At 39.9% G+C, this 18,493-nt stretch overlaps 1 protein-coding gene across 6 annotated transcripts in view; it reads right to left on the bottom strand.

Annotated features, from left to right (window-relative positions):
- The window catches only part of LOC124596296 (transmembrane protein 94), a 493,514-nt gene that overhangs the window by 129,212 nt on the left and 345,809 nt on the right, over window positions 1-18,493 (bottom strand). For all 6 annotated transcript variants that reach the window (XM_047135396.1, XM_047135395.1, XM_047135394.1 and 3 more), the window contains one exon: window positions 3,477-3,608. In XM_047135396.1, coding sequence (XP_046991352.1) covers window positions 3,477-3,608 — 132 coding nt within the window. The remainder of the gene's footprint in view (window positions 1-3,476; window positions 3,609-18,493) is intronic.

Genomic DNA, 18,493 nt, shown 5'->3' with positions numbered 1-18,493 from the left:
ACGAGAAATGCAAACACTTAAATCTTTCATGCAAGCTCCAATTTCTATTATTTTATTATGATGATCACTTCTCACTTATAGGTGAGCATCAACAAAATATTTTTTTCATTTTGAGGAGAAGATCTGCGTTTGAAATTTACCAAAATGATTTGCAATGGAAAACAGATTTGTTTTAATGACCACAGTTCTAACTTGCATATCATATCTGTGATAATATATCAAATATTTCATGATAATACAAAACAAGCTGCCATTCTTGGAACTCTTCTGATACCCTCCATCAATCCTATATGTTAAGGATCCCACACCACATAGCAATAACCCAGCACAGGACAGACAAGCATAGTGCAGGCAGTCTCTTCAGTCATCTGACCTTTGCATCCCAACATGATAAACCTTGGTATTTACAACACTCCCTTTAAGCACATGAAACTGCTATAATATTCTCAGGTAATTTAGGTACATTAAATGTCAGAATAAATGCTGCATCTTCTCAGCATTTTCTCTTTTTATAGTATTTCAACTTCAGTCACACCTTAATCTTCCCACTGTTGTTGTAGTTCTTTGGGCTTTAGTTGCGTTTTGTCCCTGCAGCTGATCACACTTTTTATTATAATTTACATATGTATGCACCTCATGATAATGAGTGGTTTTTTCTTTCTTTTTTTTTTCCCCAGAAAAGCAATCTATCTTATTGGGAAACTTTCAATCTCATGGTCTAGGCAACAAAGGTAGCATTCTTGCTGGAAGAATGTATACTGACAACAAGAAATAATAAAAGTTACATATTATAGGTCTTGTAGAAATGACCTACAGCTTGAGATATTGGCAATGGCTGAGCTCCAAAGAACACTTGCTGTACAGTAGGATCTCAGAAGATTAATCAATGCTATAAATGGGACATGTTTTAACTCAAGGATTCCTTTCAAACTATCTGTATTCATGTTACTGAGGCTTCAAAGCTTATTAAACGAACTGTCATCCACAGGTTAAGCAATCATTAAAAATAAACAAAATAAAGAGACAATATAAACATATCTGGATCAAAAGAGACAACTCACTGAAAATCAGAAGTGTTGAGTTGTCCATTCACACACAAACAAAAGAAAGGAAACTTGCTAGCTTTCACAAGTTATCCTTTGATGAGCTAGAGTAAAAAACACACACACGTGCATGCGCACATGCTCATACACACCCCCCTACCCCTACATGGTGCCAGATGGACTAACAGTGCAAATGCTTTGTTTTCGAGCAGGTCGACTGATGGTGGTGGGGGTAGTGTTAGATGGGGTAGGAAGAGGGAAAAGGACTGGTGGTGAATGGCTAGCGGCTTGGAGGGAGGCAGTCAATTTGCTGGCTAGGAATGTGGGAGGTAATGCACAACTGTACGGGCCAGCGGAGAGCAACATTCACTGAAAGCAGTGTGGAGACATGAAATGGGTGGGGGGTAACAGTACAGAGAAAAGGGGAAACTGATGGGTGGAGGGTGTGGGGACAGTGGATTACCTGAAACTGAGGCCAGGACGATTATAGGAGTGGAGGATGTTTTGTATGGATAACTCCCATCTAAAAAGTTCAGAGAAGCTGGTGGTGGAGGAAAGGATCCATATGGCCCAGGTTATGAAGCAATGCCATTGAAATTGAACATGTTATGCTCAGCTGCATGTTGTGCCACTTTGTTCTTGGCAACAGTTTGGTGGTGGCCGTTCATCCTGGTGGACAACTGGTTGGTAGTTATACCAACACAAAAGGCTGTGCAGTGCTTGCAGCAGAACTGGTGTATGTTAATGCTGCTTTCACAGGAGGCCCGGCCTCTGATGGGGCAGGATTAGCCTGTGACGGGACTGCAGCAGGAGGTGCTGGGCAGGTGGATTGGGCAGACCTTGTACCTCAGTCTGCTGTACAGAAATGACCCCTGTGGTAAGGGGTCAGGAGTGGGAGTCGCATAAGGATGGACTAGGCTATTGTGTAGGTTAGAAGGACAATGGAACACCACTTTAGGAGTTGTGGGAAGGATCTTGGGTAGCATAGCCCTCATTTCAGGGCAGGATGAGATATAATCAAAGCACACGCAAATGATATGGTTCAGTTGTTTCAGTCCAGGATCATACTGGGTGACATACAGCCTTGCCACTTGTGGACGATATATCTTTAGTGATGAGAAATCCCTTGCCTAGTATGCTGAAGGCCTCACGAAGGTCAAAACTAGTCTATGAACAGATCTCCCATATCATATCCTCACACATCCCCAATCTTCCCACCACCTACAAAGAAGCACTACACTCATCACCCAATATCACCCTGGACTGGAATAACTGAATCATATTCTTTGCCAGGACTTTCATTCTCTCTCATTCTGCTCTGAAATGAGGGTCATCCTCCCAAGATCCTCCCCACACCTCCTAAAGGGATATTCCATTGCCAACCCAACCTACAAAACATTATAGTCCATCCCTATGCCACTCCTACTCTGAATCCCTAGCCACAGGAATTGTGTCCTTGTGGCAGACCAAGGTGCAATATCTGCCCAATCCACCCATCCAGCACATCCTACTCCAGCCCTGTCACAGGCTAATACTACCCCACCAAGGCCGCACCACCTGTGAAACTAGCAGTCATATACCAACTCTGCTGCAAACACGTCGAAGTCTGCTGTGTTGGTATGACTACCAACCAGCCATCCACCAGACTGTTGCCACGTACAAAGTTATCACACAATGACACAACATGTATCTGAGTAAAACATGCTCAATTTCAGTGGCTGCTTCACAACCCAGGCTATGTGGATCTTTTCTCCCACCACCAGCTTCTCTGACCCATGCAGATATAAATTATACTTATAACACACCCTCCATTCCCATACTCATCCTGGACTAAACCTCAGGTAACCCACTATCCCGCCACCCACCATTCATCAGCTTCTCCTTTCTCTGTTCTGTCACCCCCTCCCAATTCATGTCCCCACACTGCCTTCAGTGAGCACCGCTCCCCACCACCTCCTACAATCATTTATTATGTGCCTAGCCCTTATACCTGTAACTCCTCCCTACTGAATTCATAGCTGGCAAATTGACTGCTTTCCTCCAGGCTGCCAGCCAACCACCCCAGTGCCATTTCATGTGTGTGTACCATATATTACTCCATCTTGTCAAAGGATTACTCTGAAAGCTAGCAAGTTTTCTTGCTTTTTTGCATGTGTACTCAATGCTTCTAGTTCTCGGTGAGCAGTCTCCTTTAATTCAAAATTATTTACATTCTACAAGAACTTTCCACAGCAAAGAAAGTATTTCCCATTATTATTTGTGCAAAGACAGTCTCGCATTCTGCCCTTATACTTGATCTACCTCGTTATTCAGTTTATCTGAAAAATAATAACTGAAACATTCTTTAAGACAGAGTGATTATGATTTTACAAATCTATACATATTAATCACAGATTAGTTTAGCTTTGAAACATCAAAAGTAATTAGACATACCGAGTACTGAGTAAACCAGCAGCTTCATCTGCATGCTCATCATTTGGCAGGGTGCAGCACTTGGGAAGAGATGAAGGAGAAGACAGTCGAAAACCCACATTAGGCCATGAGTCTGACTGACCGCTGTCGGATCTGTGGGATGTGGTACATCAGGGGTGCATTCAGTTAGCTCACACACAGAATTTATTAAAAAAGCAATGAAGCCAACAATAAGTCAGTTTCAAATAAAAAACAATATGTTAAAGCTCATTTATGGTTTTGTGTAAAATAAAAGGAGGAAACACCTACAATATAATACATACAAGGTCTGTTCACAAAATTTTGGAACATTCGTAATTTTGTGCCAATGGTGTGTTGGAGTGAAATATGGTTGACATCCCTCCACACGCCTGTGTTTAAAGTGTAACTGCCGGAAGATTCATTGTCACATGTCTTATTTATTGTTCAGTGCTGTATTGAGCAAAACATTGTGTCACACAGTTCGTAAATTTTGAGATGGCAGAGTTAGAGGAGCAATATGTCTGCATTAAATTTTGTTGGAAACTCAAGAAAACTTTTATGGAGAAACACCAAATGATGCAGGAAGCCTATGGTGATGAGTGCTTAAGCCTTATTCACTGTTATGAATGGTTGACATGGTTTAAAAATGACCAGACAGAAGTTACATATGACTCTCATTCAGATCACCATTCAACGTCTACTGCCAATGCTTAAGTGAGGAACGTCACTGAAATTGTGCATGACAATCGAAGACTGACTGTCCAAGTGATTGCAGAAGAATATAACATTTCAGTTGGATAATGTCATGAAATTCTGACACAGCATCTTGGAATGCATCATGTTGTCGCTATGTTCGTCCCACGTCTCATGATTCAAGACCAGAAAGACCTTCACCTCACAATCATTGAAGAGCTTTTGGATCATGTAATTGAGAATGAGATGTTCCTTAAGAGAACATAACTGATGATGAGAATGTGGGTCTACAGTTATCATATTGAGACCAAGGTTCGGTCTTCACAGTGGGTCAGGAAAAGTTCTCCAAGACCAAAAAAAGCTCATCAGATCAGGTCAAATGTCAAAGCCATGCTGATACTTGTCTTTGATTCTGAAGGATTAGTTCATTATGAACTCATGGCACAGGGTCAAACTGTTAAGCGATGGTACTATCGGGATGTGTTGCAACACTTGCAAGTAAATGTGAGAAGGAAATAGCCTGAAAGATGGCGAGATAATTCAAAGCTCCTGCATCACAGTGACATACCTGCACATTCATTTCTGTTGGTGCAAGACTATTGCACAAAAAGCGATATCACTGTACTGCCTCATCCTTCATACTCTCCAGACCTGGCCCCCACAGACTTTTTTTTGTTTTTTTGTTTCCACAGCAGAAAATCATGTTGCAAGGTTGAAGACTTGCAACAATAGGCAAGATACAAGAATATTCGCAGACAGCATTTTGTGCAATCCAGTACGAGGCATACAAAGACTGCTTCTGGAAGTGAAACAGCATTGGGAATGGTGTATCAATTGTGGCGGAGATTATTTTGAAGGAGACTTTGCACAATAAGTAAAAGGTAAGTGTAGAAAAATTTTGTGGACAATGTTCCAAAATTTTTTGAACATACTTCGTACTCCTGAAGAACCTGGTTATGACTCACAACTAGGATAAAGAGTGAACTCTAAATAATACAAAGACATTTAAGAACCCATGGTAAATACTTTCTGCTCAAAAACTGTGATGATGACAAACTATTGATTGTCGTTTTCTGTACCTCCATAATTAAGTTCATACTGAGTGTCTTGAATTGCATGTTTATGTATTTAGCACACTCAATGTTATTAGCATCTGTTATTTACAATATATGGTCTGAAGATATTTGAAGTGAAGAGGAGAAGGAAAATAAAGCGGAGTAGTACTTGAAATTTTTTATTGGAATGAGAAGATATGATTGTCTGAGTGGAGCAATACTGGGAGAAATACAAAAAAGGAACAACACCGGAGTTAACAGTAAATAAATATCAAATGAAGTAATGAAGGTCTAAAGAAAGAAACACAATAAAAATGTAGAGTAAAGAATGTGTTGTGCAATCATAACAAATTGTGAAATGGAGGGCACAAAATAAGGGAAGAAAAAAGTTTGCAAGTGGGACAAGCTAATCACAAAAAAGGGAGGGGGGGACAAGCTAATCACAAAAAAAGAGATTGGGGGGGGGGGGGGGGGGGAGGGGAGGTGAGAATGAGAGAAGGGTGGAGTAGCACGAAGAGAAGAAGAGAGTTGTTAACAGAAAGATTCAAGTCAAATGGTCTGTAGTGGAAGGGGGAGAGATATAGATGAGGTTTCTCTCAGGAAAGGGGATGTTTGTACTGAGAGAGTGGGGGAAAAAAAGGAATCCTATGATCTGGTTGAAAAATTTAAAAGCAAGCAGATTATGTAAATCCAAAGAGGTATTAGAAAGTTAAATTCTTACTCTCTAAATTCTGGTACTCAGAAGGCTTCAAAAATCTGACCCAACAGCCCTCTTTGTAGGTCTTTACATTAGTTCTGATTATTTATTTATCGTTCAAATTTGAACTTTCAGGTCTAATTATTTTCCATTCTTCTAAAATGTTCTCTCTCTCTTCTCTTAATTCATCTTGGTTACAATCCCAGACTGATGAGCTATACTGAAGAATCACTCAAACAAATATTTCATAAGTTACTTCATTCATGAATGAACTACATTTCCTTAAGATTCTCCAAAATAATCAGTCTGTCATCTGCTTTACCTGTAATTTCTTTTGTGTAATCATTCCACTTTCAACGGTTGTAAGTTTTACAGTAGTTATTTTTTAACGATAATGTAATCAAATATTAATTGCTCTCTCTGTTTTTTATGAGTAATATGTTACATTTATTTACATTCTTTGGAAACTATCAATCTTTGCACCAGTCACTGATCCTTTGCAAGTCTTCTTGCATTTCATTACAGTCTTCTGAAATTGTAACCTACCTACAGAGAAAAATCATCATCTGCTTATGGCCTTACTGTTAATCCAGTGGTATTCACTAGGGCATTTCTACATACTGTATACAGTAACAACCCATAACACTCCCTTGGGGTCCACCCAAAATTACATTTGTTGATTCTGTTCTGTTAAGAATGACATGAGTTCTGTCTGCAAGGAAGTCCTGAACACAGTCACAAATCAGGACTGATACTCAGCCAGTTCATATTATGTTCATTAAACAACAGTGGGGAACTGTGTTGAATGCCTTGGGGAAGTTCTATTACATAATCTCTGTAAAATCTCAAAGGTATCTCATCTAGTCCAGAAGCCTTTCCACTGCTGAGTAATTTCTGTTGATTTTCTATTTGTGATTGCTTCTCAATATCTACCACTTCAGGGCACAACATACAAATATTATTCATCTCATCATACTTCAATTCTTTGCATAGAAACACACAAGCAATAACTCTTTCTGCACTCTATCTGTGAATGAAATGGGGAGAAATCTTAATATGCAGCAAAATAATAAGAATTATTTTCTGTACAATTTATAGACCAGAAATGTAAATGCAGAATGCTAGAATTTCTAAAATTTATATTTTTAAAGAAGTACTTTTTGCTGTTGATGGCTTGCTCTGTTAACAACTATTATAAAACAACTATTATAAAACTATTATAAAAACAAATCTGTAATGGCAAATCATGAAAAAGTTGGCACATGAACAAAATATTTACTACTTCATCACTGAATAATGTCTTCCATAGATTTAAAAATGAGTTAAGTCTTATGACATAAATTAGTGAGACTAAATTACAGACTTATCCAGATACTGTCAGCTCCATGATATTGTTTTCACAAGACATGTTGTCTTTTCATACGTAGGCAGTCACAGATGAAAAAAATTAGCCTTTACACTTCTAGGTCACTATAAATTCAGGAAGATGTAGATGGAATGAAGTCAGCTTTACACTGTCATATGCAGATCACTCGAGAATGGGACATTAGGAAGTTTCTTCAATTATATAAACTCCTGCCAAAACAGTGGATGAAGGAAGGTTACATTAGACAGAATTACAGCAGATGAAACAAGATGAGGTCTGGGAAAAAAGAAAGGGTGGGAGAGGAGAGGAGGTGCAGTAAGATGGTAAGAGGTGAATAGGGAAGAGTAGTGGGACAGAAAAGGAGGAGAAGGGTTAAGAAGGACATATCAGTGTATCCAACGACCCAGAGTAACTAATGATGATGAGTGATTAATGTTTCCAGACCACACAGGCAATGTTAACTGTGGAATCAATCCAATGGCACAGAATGATCTTAAGTACAGTAGAATTCCATGGCAGTAATAAGACATATTATGTGAAGTAAGGATGGAGGATTATACAAAGGTGGTGGTTAAAAAAATCCCATGAATTATATGCCCAACACTGTTACATTTGTTGTATATGAAAATACTGGAAACCCTGATAAGAAACAGAATACCAAAATTTTATAAAAAGGAATAATCTCTCAAATTACGCTCAGATTTAGATAGAGATCTTCTAATACAATAATAGTGCATTTTTTTATCCATTAATTCAGATATTATACGTCAGACTACAGAGCCAAATGTTCAGCATTCTCTACTTGGCCACCCTGTTCTGTCACATACTGTTTCATCTTCGAAAGCAAGACTGTAGGGAAGAAAACAAGGGCATGACTAAAAAAACCTATTTAAAAAATATGATCAGTGAGATGGGAGCTCTTCAAACATGGAGATGAAGAGGACTGCTGAAGAGAGGAAGCTGTGACTGCAGAGACAATTCTTAGCCATTTGAATGAAGACTGCTTCTTGTAACTCTGGCAATTATTTGTTAATGTCAAAAATTTCAAACTGCACTGTAACTTGGAGACCATGTTAAAACTTTAGGTTGCCCTACAACTTCCTGGTTATGCCAGTTGAAAGGTCGGAGGAAGGCAGGTATTGAATGCTGAACATTTTGCTTTTTGACCTGTAGTCTGACACTCCCACTGGAGCACACCTACAAAAGCCCTCTGAAACCAACCTCCCACTCGAGGACAGCTTCACTTATGAATGAAGAAAAATCTGTGGTATATTCCATAACATTTCAATGGTACTAGACTAAGTATGGTACAATGATGTAATACGTTGCTATGTAATCATAAAACCATTACAAGAAAAATGTGAACAGTGTACACAAGTAAAGCATAAAATGGTCAGTGCTATAGCTAAAAAAGTAGGGCATACACCTGGGATCAGTGGTGGAACTTCTTATTTTCATTCTATACGTAAATTACATGTTGTCAGCTTTAGGTGAAAATATAATGATGTATTGAGATGACACTACTATCAATAGAAGACTGGAATAAATAGTTTCTTTAAGTAATGGAGAGACTACTATGGTATTTTAGTGAGAATAACCAGTCAGTAGGTGCACAGAGGGCAACTTACGTACATATAGCCAAACAGTATAATACAACAAAATGACACGCCTTACCAGTAGAAATTAATTATTAATGGAGGTAAATAGTTACAAATATGTGGGTGTCTCAGTTAATTAGCAAATAATGTGGGAGAACCCCTTAAATGCAATCTATCTGAAAAATTCCAAAACATTTAATTCTGAAAAACATCAAGAAGATTATATACACAGTTACAAGTATACAGTGACCTAATCTAGCTACTTACTACACTGCTTGGAAATGCAAGCAAATGCTATATTTGTGTATAAGGCTAACAAAGCCAATGAAAAAGTTTTGCTGTGTTGTAAGTTTATCCATGATTAAATCATGCAAACATGAATTCCAAAAATTTGTTAAGCAACTTTTGCCTCTGCTGGTATGCTTGATACAGTTATGAACTAAAAAATATTTTAAACTGAAACATACAATTACAACTTATGAACTGGTATGAAACTGCTGCAATTAACTGAATAACATTATGCATATGCTGAATATATTTGATACAACAAAAGATTTAAGAAACAGAAATTCCAGGATGGAAGAAATAAATAAAAATGAGGCTAAATAATGCGTGGAGCACAGACACATGTAACAGCCCAGAGACTTTACTTGTCAATGCTTTTAATCTATTTTAAGCACACTCTCACCACACACAACCCTGTCATCGTGTAGCTGTGGGTAGGTAGAATTGGGTGTTTGTGTGGCTGTGTGTGGGAAGTGAGTACTTAAATGAAAGAAAAGTGGTAGCTTGAAGATTAGTACAGTTTGTGTATTGTTATTTTTGTTTATGTGGCACATATCCATCAGCTACAGATGAGTGGCTGTCATTCCTCACTATATATATAAAAAACCCCATAGAAACAGAAAAGTTCTGGGAAAATTTGGAGAATATAATGGCCAAGGTTCCAAAAGATGATACAAAAGTTCTACTCGGCGATTTTAATGCCCAAATTGGTAGAGAGAAAATCCACCAAAAAACCGTAGGCAAATATCCTGCACATAAATTTACCAATAAAAATGGTACAAGGCTCGTCGAACTATGTAAGCAGAATAACCTGAAGATAATGTCAACATCTCTAAGAAAATGTCCAAGAAAACAAAAGACATGGAGATCTCCTATACAACAAATTGGCGAGTTTCAAATAGATCATGTGGCGATTTCATACCCAGTACAAAAAGAAATTTACGACGTCCAAGTACGCAGAGGAGCAAACATTGATTCAGACCATTACGTAACTAGAATTAAAATCAAGTTTACAGCACGAAGAAGTCATCAGAAGAAAACAGAAATACAGAAATATGACACCAAGAAGATTAAAGAATCTAAAGTAAAAGAAGAATGGGAGAAGGAAAAGGCAAACACATGGGAAGAATTTCATTCTAAAATCACGCGAATAGCTAAGGAAACTATTCCCTTGAAAAAGATATTCAAACACCCTTGGTGGGATTCAGACTGTGAAAATGCATTGGAAAGGAGAAAAAAGGCATTTCAAGAATATAACAGTAAAAAATCACAAGAAAGTCTACATTTATTTAACGAGGTTAGAAAACAGGTTTCAAAATCTATTAGGCAAGCAAAAAGGAAGTACACAAAGGCACAACTGGATGCCATAGAAGAAAATTTCCAAAACTATAATACAAGAGACTTCTACAGAACTTTCGCAGATAAAATACGAGGATATATCCCTCAAAATTTATGTTTCAGAAAACCAGATGGTAAATAAGCCGTAACAAACCAGGAAAACTGTCAAGTATTGGCTCAATATTTTTCTAACCTACTAAATTGCCCAGAACCTAGTTTAAGGTTTCCCAAAGAAATCAGTGCCAACGCTCAACCGGATTCATTACCACCAACACAGGAAGAAATCAAATGTCACATTAAAAACTTAAAAAATAATAGAACATCTGGCGAAGATGGCATTGTTGCAGAGCTATTAAAAAACCTAGGACCAAAGACGTTGCAAGAGCTGACAAAAATAATAACAAAAATATGGGAAACAGAAAAATTACCAGAGGATTGGAAATGTGCCCTTATTCACCCGTTACATAAAAAAGGAGACAGAACAAATGTCAATAACTACAGGGGAATCTCACTTTTACAAGTCACCTACAAAATTCTCTCAACATGCCAGCTGAAAAGAACACAAGAGCAGCTGGAACGCCAAATTGGTGATTATCAAGCAGGCTTCCGCCCCGGTCGCTCATGCATAGAACACATATATCCATCCACACATATACAGACACAATCAGACATATACAGAGGCAAAGTATATGCCTCTGTATATGTCTGCTTGTGTCTGTATATGTGTGGATGGATATGTGTGTGTGTGCGAGTGTATACCCGTCCTTTTTTTCCCCCTAAGGTAAGTCTTTCCGCTCCCGGGATTGGAATGACTCCTTACCCTCTCCCTTAAAACCCAAATCCTTTCGTCTTTCCCTCTCCTTCCCTCTTTCCTGACGAAGCAACCGTTGGTTGCGAAAGCTAGTATTTTGTGTGTATGTTTGTGTTTGTTTGTGTGTCTATCGACGTGCCAGCGCTTTCGTTTGGTAAGTCACATCATCTTTATTTTTAGATATATTTTTCCCATGTGGAATGTTTCCCTCTATATATATATATATATATATATATATACACACAAAGATGATGTGAGTTACCAAATGAAAGTGCTGGCAGGTCGATAGACACACAAACAAACACAAACATACACATAAAATTCAAGCTTTCGCAACCAACGGTTGCTTCATCAGGAAAGAAGGAAGGAGAGGGAAAGATGAAAGGATGTGGGTTTTAAGGGAGAGGGTAAGGAGTCATTCCAGTTCCAGGAGCGGGAAGACTTACCTTAGGGGATAAAAGGGCAAGTATACTCTCGCACACACACCCATATCCAACTGCACATACACAGACACAATCAGACATTTGTAAAGGCAAAGAGTTTCGGCAGAGATGTCAGTCGAGGCAGAAGTACAGAGGCAAAGATGTTGTTGAAAGACAGGTGAGGTATGAGCGGCGGCAACTTGAAATTAGCGGAGGCTGAGGCCTGCCGGATAACGAGAAGAGAGGATATACTGAAGGGCAAGTTCCCATCTCCGGAGTTCTGACAGGTTGGTGTTAGCGGGAAGTATCCAGATAACCCGGACGGTGTAACACTGTGCCAAGATGTGCTGGCCGTGCACCAAGGCATGTTTAGCCACAGGGTGATCCTCATTACCAACAAACACTGTCTGCCTGTGTCCATTCATGCGAATGGACAGTTTGTTGCTGGTCATTCCTACATAGAAAGTTTCACAGTGCAGGCAGGTCAGTTGGTAAATCACGTGGGTGCTTTCACACGTGGCTCTGCCTTTGATTGCATACACCTTCCGGGTTACAGGACTGGAGTAGGTGGTGGTGGGAGAGTGCATGGGACAGGTTTTACACCGGGGGCAGCATCTTTGTTTTTAGATATATTTTTCCCACGTGGAATGTTTCCCTCTATATATATATATATATATATATATATATAGGGAAACATTCCACGTGGGAAAAATATATCTAAAATCAAAGATGATGCCCCCGGTGTAAAACCTGTCCCATGCACTCTCCCACCACCACCTACTCCAGTCCTGTATATATATATATATATATATATATATATATATATATATATATATATATATATAGGGAAACATTCCACGTGGGAAAAATATATCTAAAAATCAAAGATGATGCCCCCGGTGTAAAACCTGTCCCATGCACTCTCCCACCACCACCTACTCCAGTCCTGTATATATATATATATATATATATATATATATATATATATATATATATATATGATATGGTTATAATAGAGGGAAACATTCCACGTAGGAAAAATATATCTAAAAACAAAGATGATGTGTCTTACCAAATGAAAGTGCCGGCAGGTTGACAGACACACAAACAAACACAAACATACACACGAAATTCAAGCTTTCGCAACAAACTGTTGCCTCATCAGGAAAGAGGGAAGGAGAGGGAAAGACGAAAGGATGTGGGTTTTAAGGGAGAGGGTAAGGAGTCATTCCAATCCCGGGAGCGGAAAGACTTACCTTAGGGGGAAAAAAGGACGGGTATACACTCGCACACACACACACATATCCATCCACACATATACAGACACAAGCAGACATATTTAAAGACAAAGAGTTGTCTTTGTCTTTAAATATCCTTACCCTCTCCCTTAAAACCCACATCCTTTCGTCTTTCCCTCTCCTTCCCTCTTTCCTGGTGAGGCAACAGTTTGTTGCGAAAGCTTGAATTTTGTGTGTATGTTTGTGGGTCTGTCGACCTGCCGGCACTTTCATTTGGTAAGTCACATCATCTTCGTTTATATATATATATATATATATATATATATATATATATATATATATACACACACACCTGTGAGTGGTTTGATGCAGCTCTCCATGCTACTCTATCCCGTGCAAGCTTCTTCATCTCACAGTACCTACTGCAACCTACATCCTTCTGAATCTGTTTAGTGTATTCATCTCTTGGTCTCCCTCTACGATTTTTACACCCCACGCTGCCCTCCAATACTAAATTGGTGATCCCTTGATGCCTCACAATATGTCCTACCAAGGGATCCCTTCTTCTAGTCAAGCTGTGCCACAAATTTCTCTTCTCCACAATTCTATTCAATACTTCCTCGTTAGTTATGTGATCTGCCCATCTAATCTTCAGCATTCTTCTGTAGCACCACATTTCGAAAGCATCTATTCTCTTCTTGTCTAAACTATTTATCGTCAACGTTTCACTTCCATACATGGCTACACTTCATACAAATTCTTTCAGTAATGACTTCCTGACACTTAAGTCTATATTCGATGTTAACAAATTTCTCTTCTTCAGAAATGCTTTCCTTGCCATTGCTAATCTACATTTTATATCCTCTCTACTTCAACCATCGTCAGTTATTTTGCTCCCCAAATAGCGAAAGTCATTTACTACTTTAAGTGTCTCATTTCCTAATCTAATTCCCGCAGCATCACCCGATTTAATTCAAGTGATTTAAAACCTGGTTCCTGAATCTCTGTCTTACCATTATATAATCTATCTGAGACCTTCCAGTATCTCCAGGCTTCTTCCATGTATACAACCTTCTTTTATGATTCTTGAACCAAGTGTTAGCTATGATTAAGTTATGCTTTTTGCAAAATTCTACCAGGCAGCTTCCTCTTTCATTCCTTATTTTGATTCCATATTTACCTGCTACGTGTCCTTCTCTTCCTTTTCCTACTATCAAGTTCCAGTCACCCATGACTATTAAATTTTCGTCTCCCTTCACTATCTGAATAATTTCTTTTATCTCATCATACAGTTCATTAATCTCTTCATCATCTGCGGAGCTAGTTGGTACATAAACTTGTACTACTGTCTTAGGCGTGGGCTTCATATTTATGTTGGCCACAATAATGTGTTCACTATGCTGTTTGTAGTAGCTTACCTGCATTCCTATTTTACTATTCATTATTAAACCTACTCCTGCGTTACTCTTATTTGATTTTGTATTAATAACCCTGTATTTACCTGACCAGAAGTCTTGTTCCTCCTGCCACCGAACTTCACTAATTCCCACTATATCTAACTTTAACCTATCCATTTCCCTTTTTAAATTTTTTAACCTACCTGCCCGATTAAGGGATCTGAGATTCCATGCTCCAACCCGTAGAACGCCAGTTTTCTTTCTCCTGATGACAACATCCTCCTGAGTAGTTCCCACCTTGAGATCCAAATGGGGGACTACTTTACCTCTGGAATATTTTACCCAAAAGGACGCCATCATCATTTAACCATACAGTAAAGCTGCATGCCCTCGGGAAAAATTACGGCTGTAGTTTTCCCTTGCTTTCAGCTGTTTGCAGTACCAGTACAGCAAGGTTGTTTTGGTTAGTGTTACAAGGCAGATCACTCAATCATCCAGACTGTTGCCCCTGCAACTACTGAAAAGGCTGCTGCCCCTCTTTAGGAACCACACGTTTGTCTGGCCTCTCAACAGATACCCCTCTGTTGTGGTTGCACCTACGGTAAAACTATCTGTATCGCTGAGGCACGCAAGGTTGCCCACCAACGGCAAAGTCCATGGTTCATGGGTGGGGATGATACTATGGAAAGTATAACAACGAATTCAGAAAGGATAGATTGTTGCTCACCACATGGAGGAGGCATTGAACCAAAGACAGGCACAATAAAAAGCTTGCTAAAATATTAAAGCTCTTGTACAAAGTCCTTCTTCTGCAGTAGGAAAAAAAAACACACACACACACACACACACACACACACACACACACACACACATGACCACTATCTCAGGGCACTAGAGCCCAACTGCAACGGCATCTGATGGAGCAGCAATCAGGGACGGGTAGTGCCAGCAACAAGGTGGGATAAGGTGGGGAGGGCGAGTGACAACTGGATATGGGTAGGGGAATATGACAGTGCTGTCCAGAGGAGCTTCCAGGGTCTTAATGCAAGGTGAGACTGTTAGGTACAGTGATGGGATGCTATGCTGGAAGAGAGTGGTCGGGGACTTCCAACCCCCCCTCCCGCTTCTTATCTTCTAGCACAGCATTCACTGGCTGCCGCCGACAAGAAAAAGAATACTATCAAATCTGTCGCTGCACACGCTCTACTGGATGGACCTGCAGTCTTTTGTGGATGCAGACTGAACTTCAGCATCGACATCAATGATTCGTTTACCCACGGAAATGGATGGCTAACAGTCGCTGTTGTACGTGGTGGAACAGGCGTACCCAATGTATCCGGACTGGAAAGCTTTGTTGATCGTGACATCATAGCATACCGAACATATCATGTTACTGAAAATGCTAATAAAGACTTCGGCAAATCAACATATATGTCACCCTCACCCTTTTCCTTGTATACACGTAATAGACGTAAGTTATCTGTTAATGAAACTGTTTTTATATGGATTAAAGGTAAAGGTACTTGTGAATATGTTAAATTTGTAGGAGATTGTACATTGTATTTTCACAAATAAATCGATTTGTAGCGTAGCCCTGTATTCTGTAGCGTAGCTGAGAACCTGTAAGCGTACATCTCGAATCTGTCGACATAGAGTATGCAACAGCATGTTACGTCAGCTCTCTGAGCGCTTGACCTTTGAGGGGGGAGGGGGAAAGGGAGAGGAGAGAGTAGTTAAGCAAAAAGGGGAAAGGACTTGCAAGTGTGTTGGCAGGATACATGTATGTAGTACTAGAGTGGGAGCAGGGAAGGGGATAGGTAGGTGGGAGACTGGAATGCAAAACATCCCCAATGTTCATGGCCTTGCCACTCTGAAAACTATCTCATCTAATGCCCAACTGAATCTAAACCTATCACTTGTTCCTGGTCACAAGATCAAAAATACCCTCACCCACAATTACTTCTACAATTAAGTCATCTTTTACAAACAAATCTGGGGAACAACACTGAGCATGCACATAGCACCATCCTGTGTCAACTAATCCATGAGTCATCTACAGAAACTCTTGCTGACCACCCAAACCCCTCATCTGGATCACATTCACTGATGACATGTTCGTGATATGGCAAGGGGTGAGGATGGCCCACCCACATTTGTACAGAACCTCAACACCTTCTCCCCAATTCACTTCCACTGGTCCTCCTCCACCCAACAAGCCATCTCCCTCAATGTTGAACTACACCTCAAGGATAGCTACATCAGTACCTCCATCTATATCAAACCTAGCAATGAACAACAATACCCCCACTTTGACATCTACTGCACACTCCATGCCAAGAAGTTCCTTCCATACAGCCTTGTCACCCACAGTACACAAGTCTGTAGTGATGAGCAATCCCTTTCCAAACATGCCAAGGGTCTCACGGAGGTCTTCACAGATCAAAATTACCCTTCCAACCTTATCCAGAAACAGATGTCCCATACCTTGTCTCTCCATTCACCTACCACCTCCAGCATAGCCACTGCCTGGCTACAAAGAGGCAGTCCTCTTTTGACCCAGTACCATAAAGGAAGGAAACAACTGAATCACATTCTCTGCCTGGGTTTCAACTACCCGTCATCATGCCAAATGAGGAATATCCTCCCTAAACCTCCCACAGTAACATTTCGCCATCCACTGAACCTACACAATATCCCTGTCCCTTGCTATTCCACCCTTGCTCCCAATCCTTTGCCTCATATCCTTGCAATAGGTCTAGATGCAAGATCTGTCCCATACATCTTCCCATCACCAACTAGGTGTCCTGTCCTGTCCTGTCCTGTGAAAGGCACTGTAGTGCCTCGAGACTTTCGGCATAAATTCTAGAGGCACTCAGTCTTCCACCTTCTCGAACACTCAATATTTTAAATATGAGTGTGAGAGAGTGGAGATGTTTCTACCGCACTACCAGTTTTTGTGTGTGTGCAGGATGGACGTGTATCAGGAGAATACTGCAACCGTGGTGGTCGATTGGCACAGACAAGCGTTTGCAGCTCGTGCCACAGAAGCTGTATGTTATGTACAAGGAGCAAGCATGTGTTATTCTTTGACAGTGTAATGACTGTAATTGTTATGAACAAATGAAATGATTTGACTAGAGACTCTTAATTCGGGTGTTAGACTTGCTAGAAGCAAGAACTGTCTTTGAATTTCGGGTGGTTATTTAACTCACCACATTGTAAATATACTTAATTGTACCTGATGGTTAAAGACACAATTGACTTGCAAGAATTTGGAAATCGAAATATACCAGAATTGAACTGACAGTAATATGAGAGTACCTAGTTATTTCAAGAGCAGAGAGAGAGAGAGAGAGAGAGAGAGAGAGAGAGAGAGAGAGAGAGAGAGAGAGAGAGTTTTTCTTTTAATCCCTCTAACCAGAATTATTTCTTCAGAGAAGAAGTTGTGGAGATCGACAGAGCCGCGTATCCAGAGAAGAGGATTGGCTGAACGTTTCAAGTTAAGTCAATTGTAATAAGAGAAAAGGAGAGTGCGCAATCCAGTGTTGCACAACCTCTCTTTTTGCCAAACCGTTAGAATGTGGCGACCGTCGTGATCAGGACTCAAACAAAGAGAAATTTTAAAACGTAATGAAGATAAGAAGATATTGTGAGTTGCCATAGCAACCAACAGTAACAAGACAGAGAAATTGTTTCGTAGAGTTGGATTCTGCATAAACAGCAAAAAGGGTGGAAGTTGATGAATACCAGACAAAAGAAAAAGTAAGGAAAATCTCAACAGTTTAGACTAGGAAGAGTTGCAACAAGATCTATTCGACGACGAGGAGCCGGTGTGGAGAGTAAGCAGCCCTCATACAGATCACGGGGATGTGGACGCATTAACCAGCAACCAGCGCCAACGTCGCCAGCTGCTGCTCACCAGTACTGACTACAAATCTGTTCACCAATACCAATACTGAAGCTAACCTTCGACGCTGCCGGCACCCGTGCTGTTCCCCGGAGCCAATTTCACACCTGCTCACCGACACAGCCTAAGACTAAGCCAGGTGAGCATAAGACAATAATTATTTGAATGTAAAGTTAAGGACACTGTTCAAAAATAGACTGTTAGTATAGT

This window comes from Schistocerca americana, chromosome 2 (assembly GCF_021461395.2).
Source record: "Schistocerca americana isolate TAMUIC-IGC-003095 chromosome 2, iqSchAmer2.1, whole genome shotgun sequence".
NCBI classification, from domain to species: Eukaryota; Metazoa; Arthropoda; class Insecta; order Orthoptera; family Acrididae; genus Schistocerca; species Schistocerca americana.
Note: the sequence above shows the minus strand (reverse complement) of the source record. Positions and strands in the feature narration are given on the sequence as shown.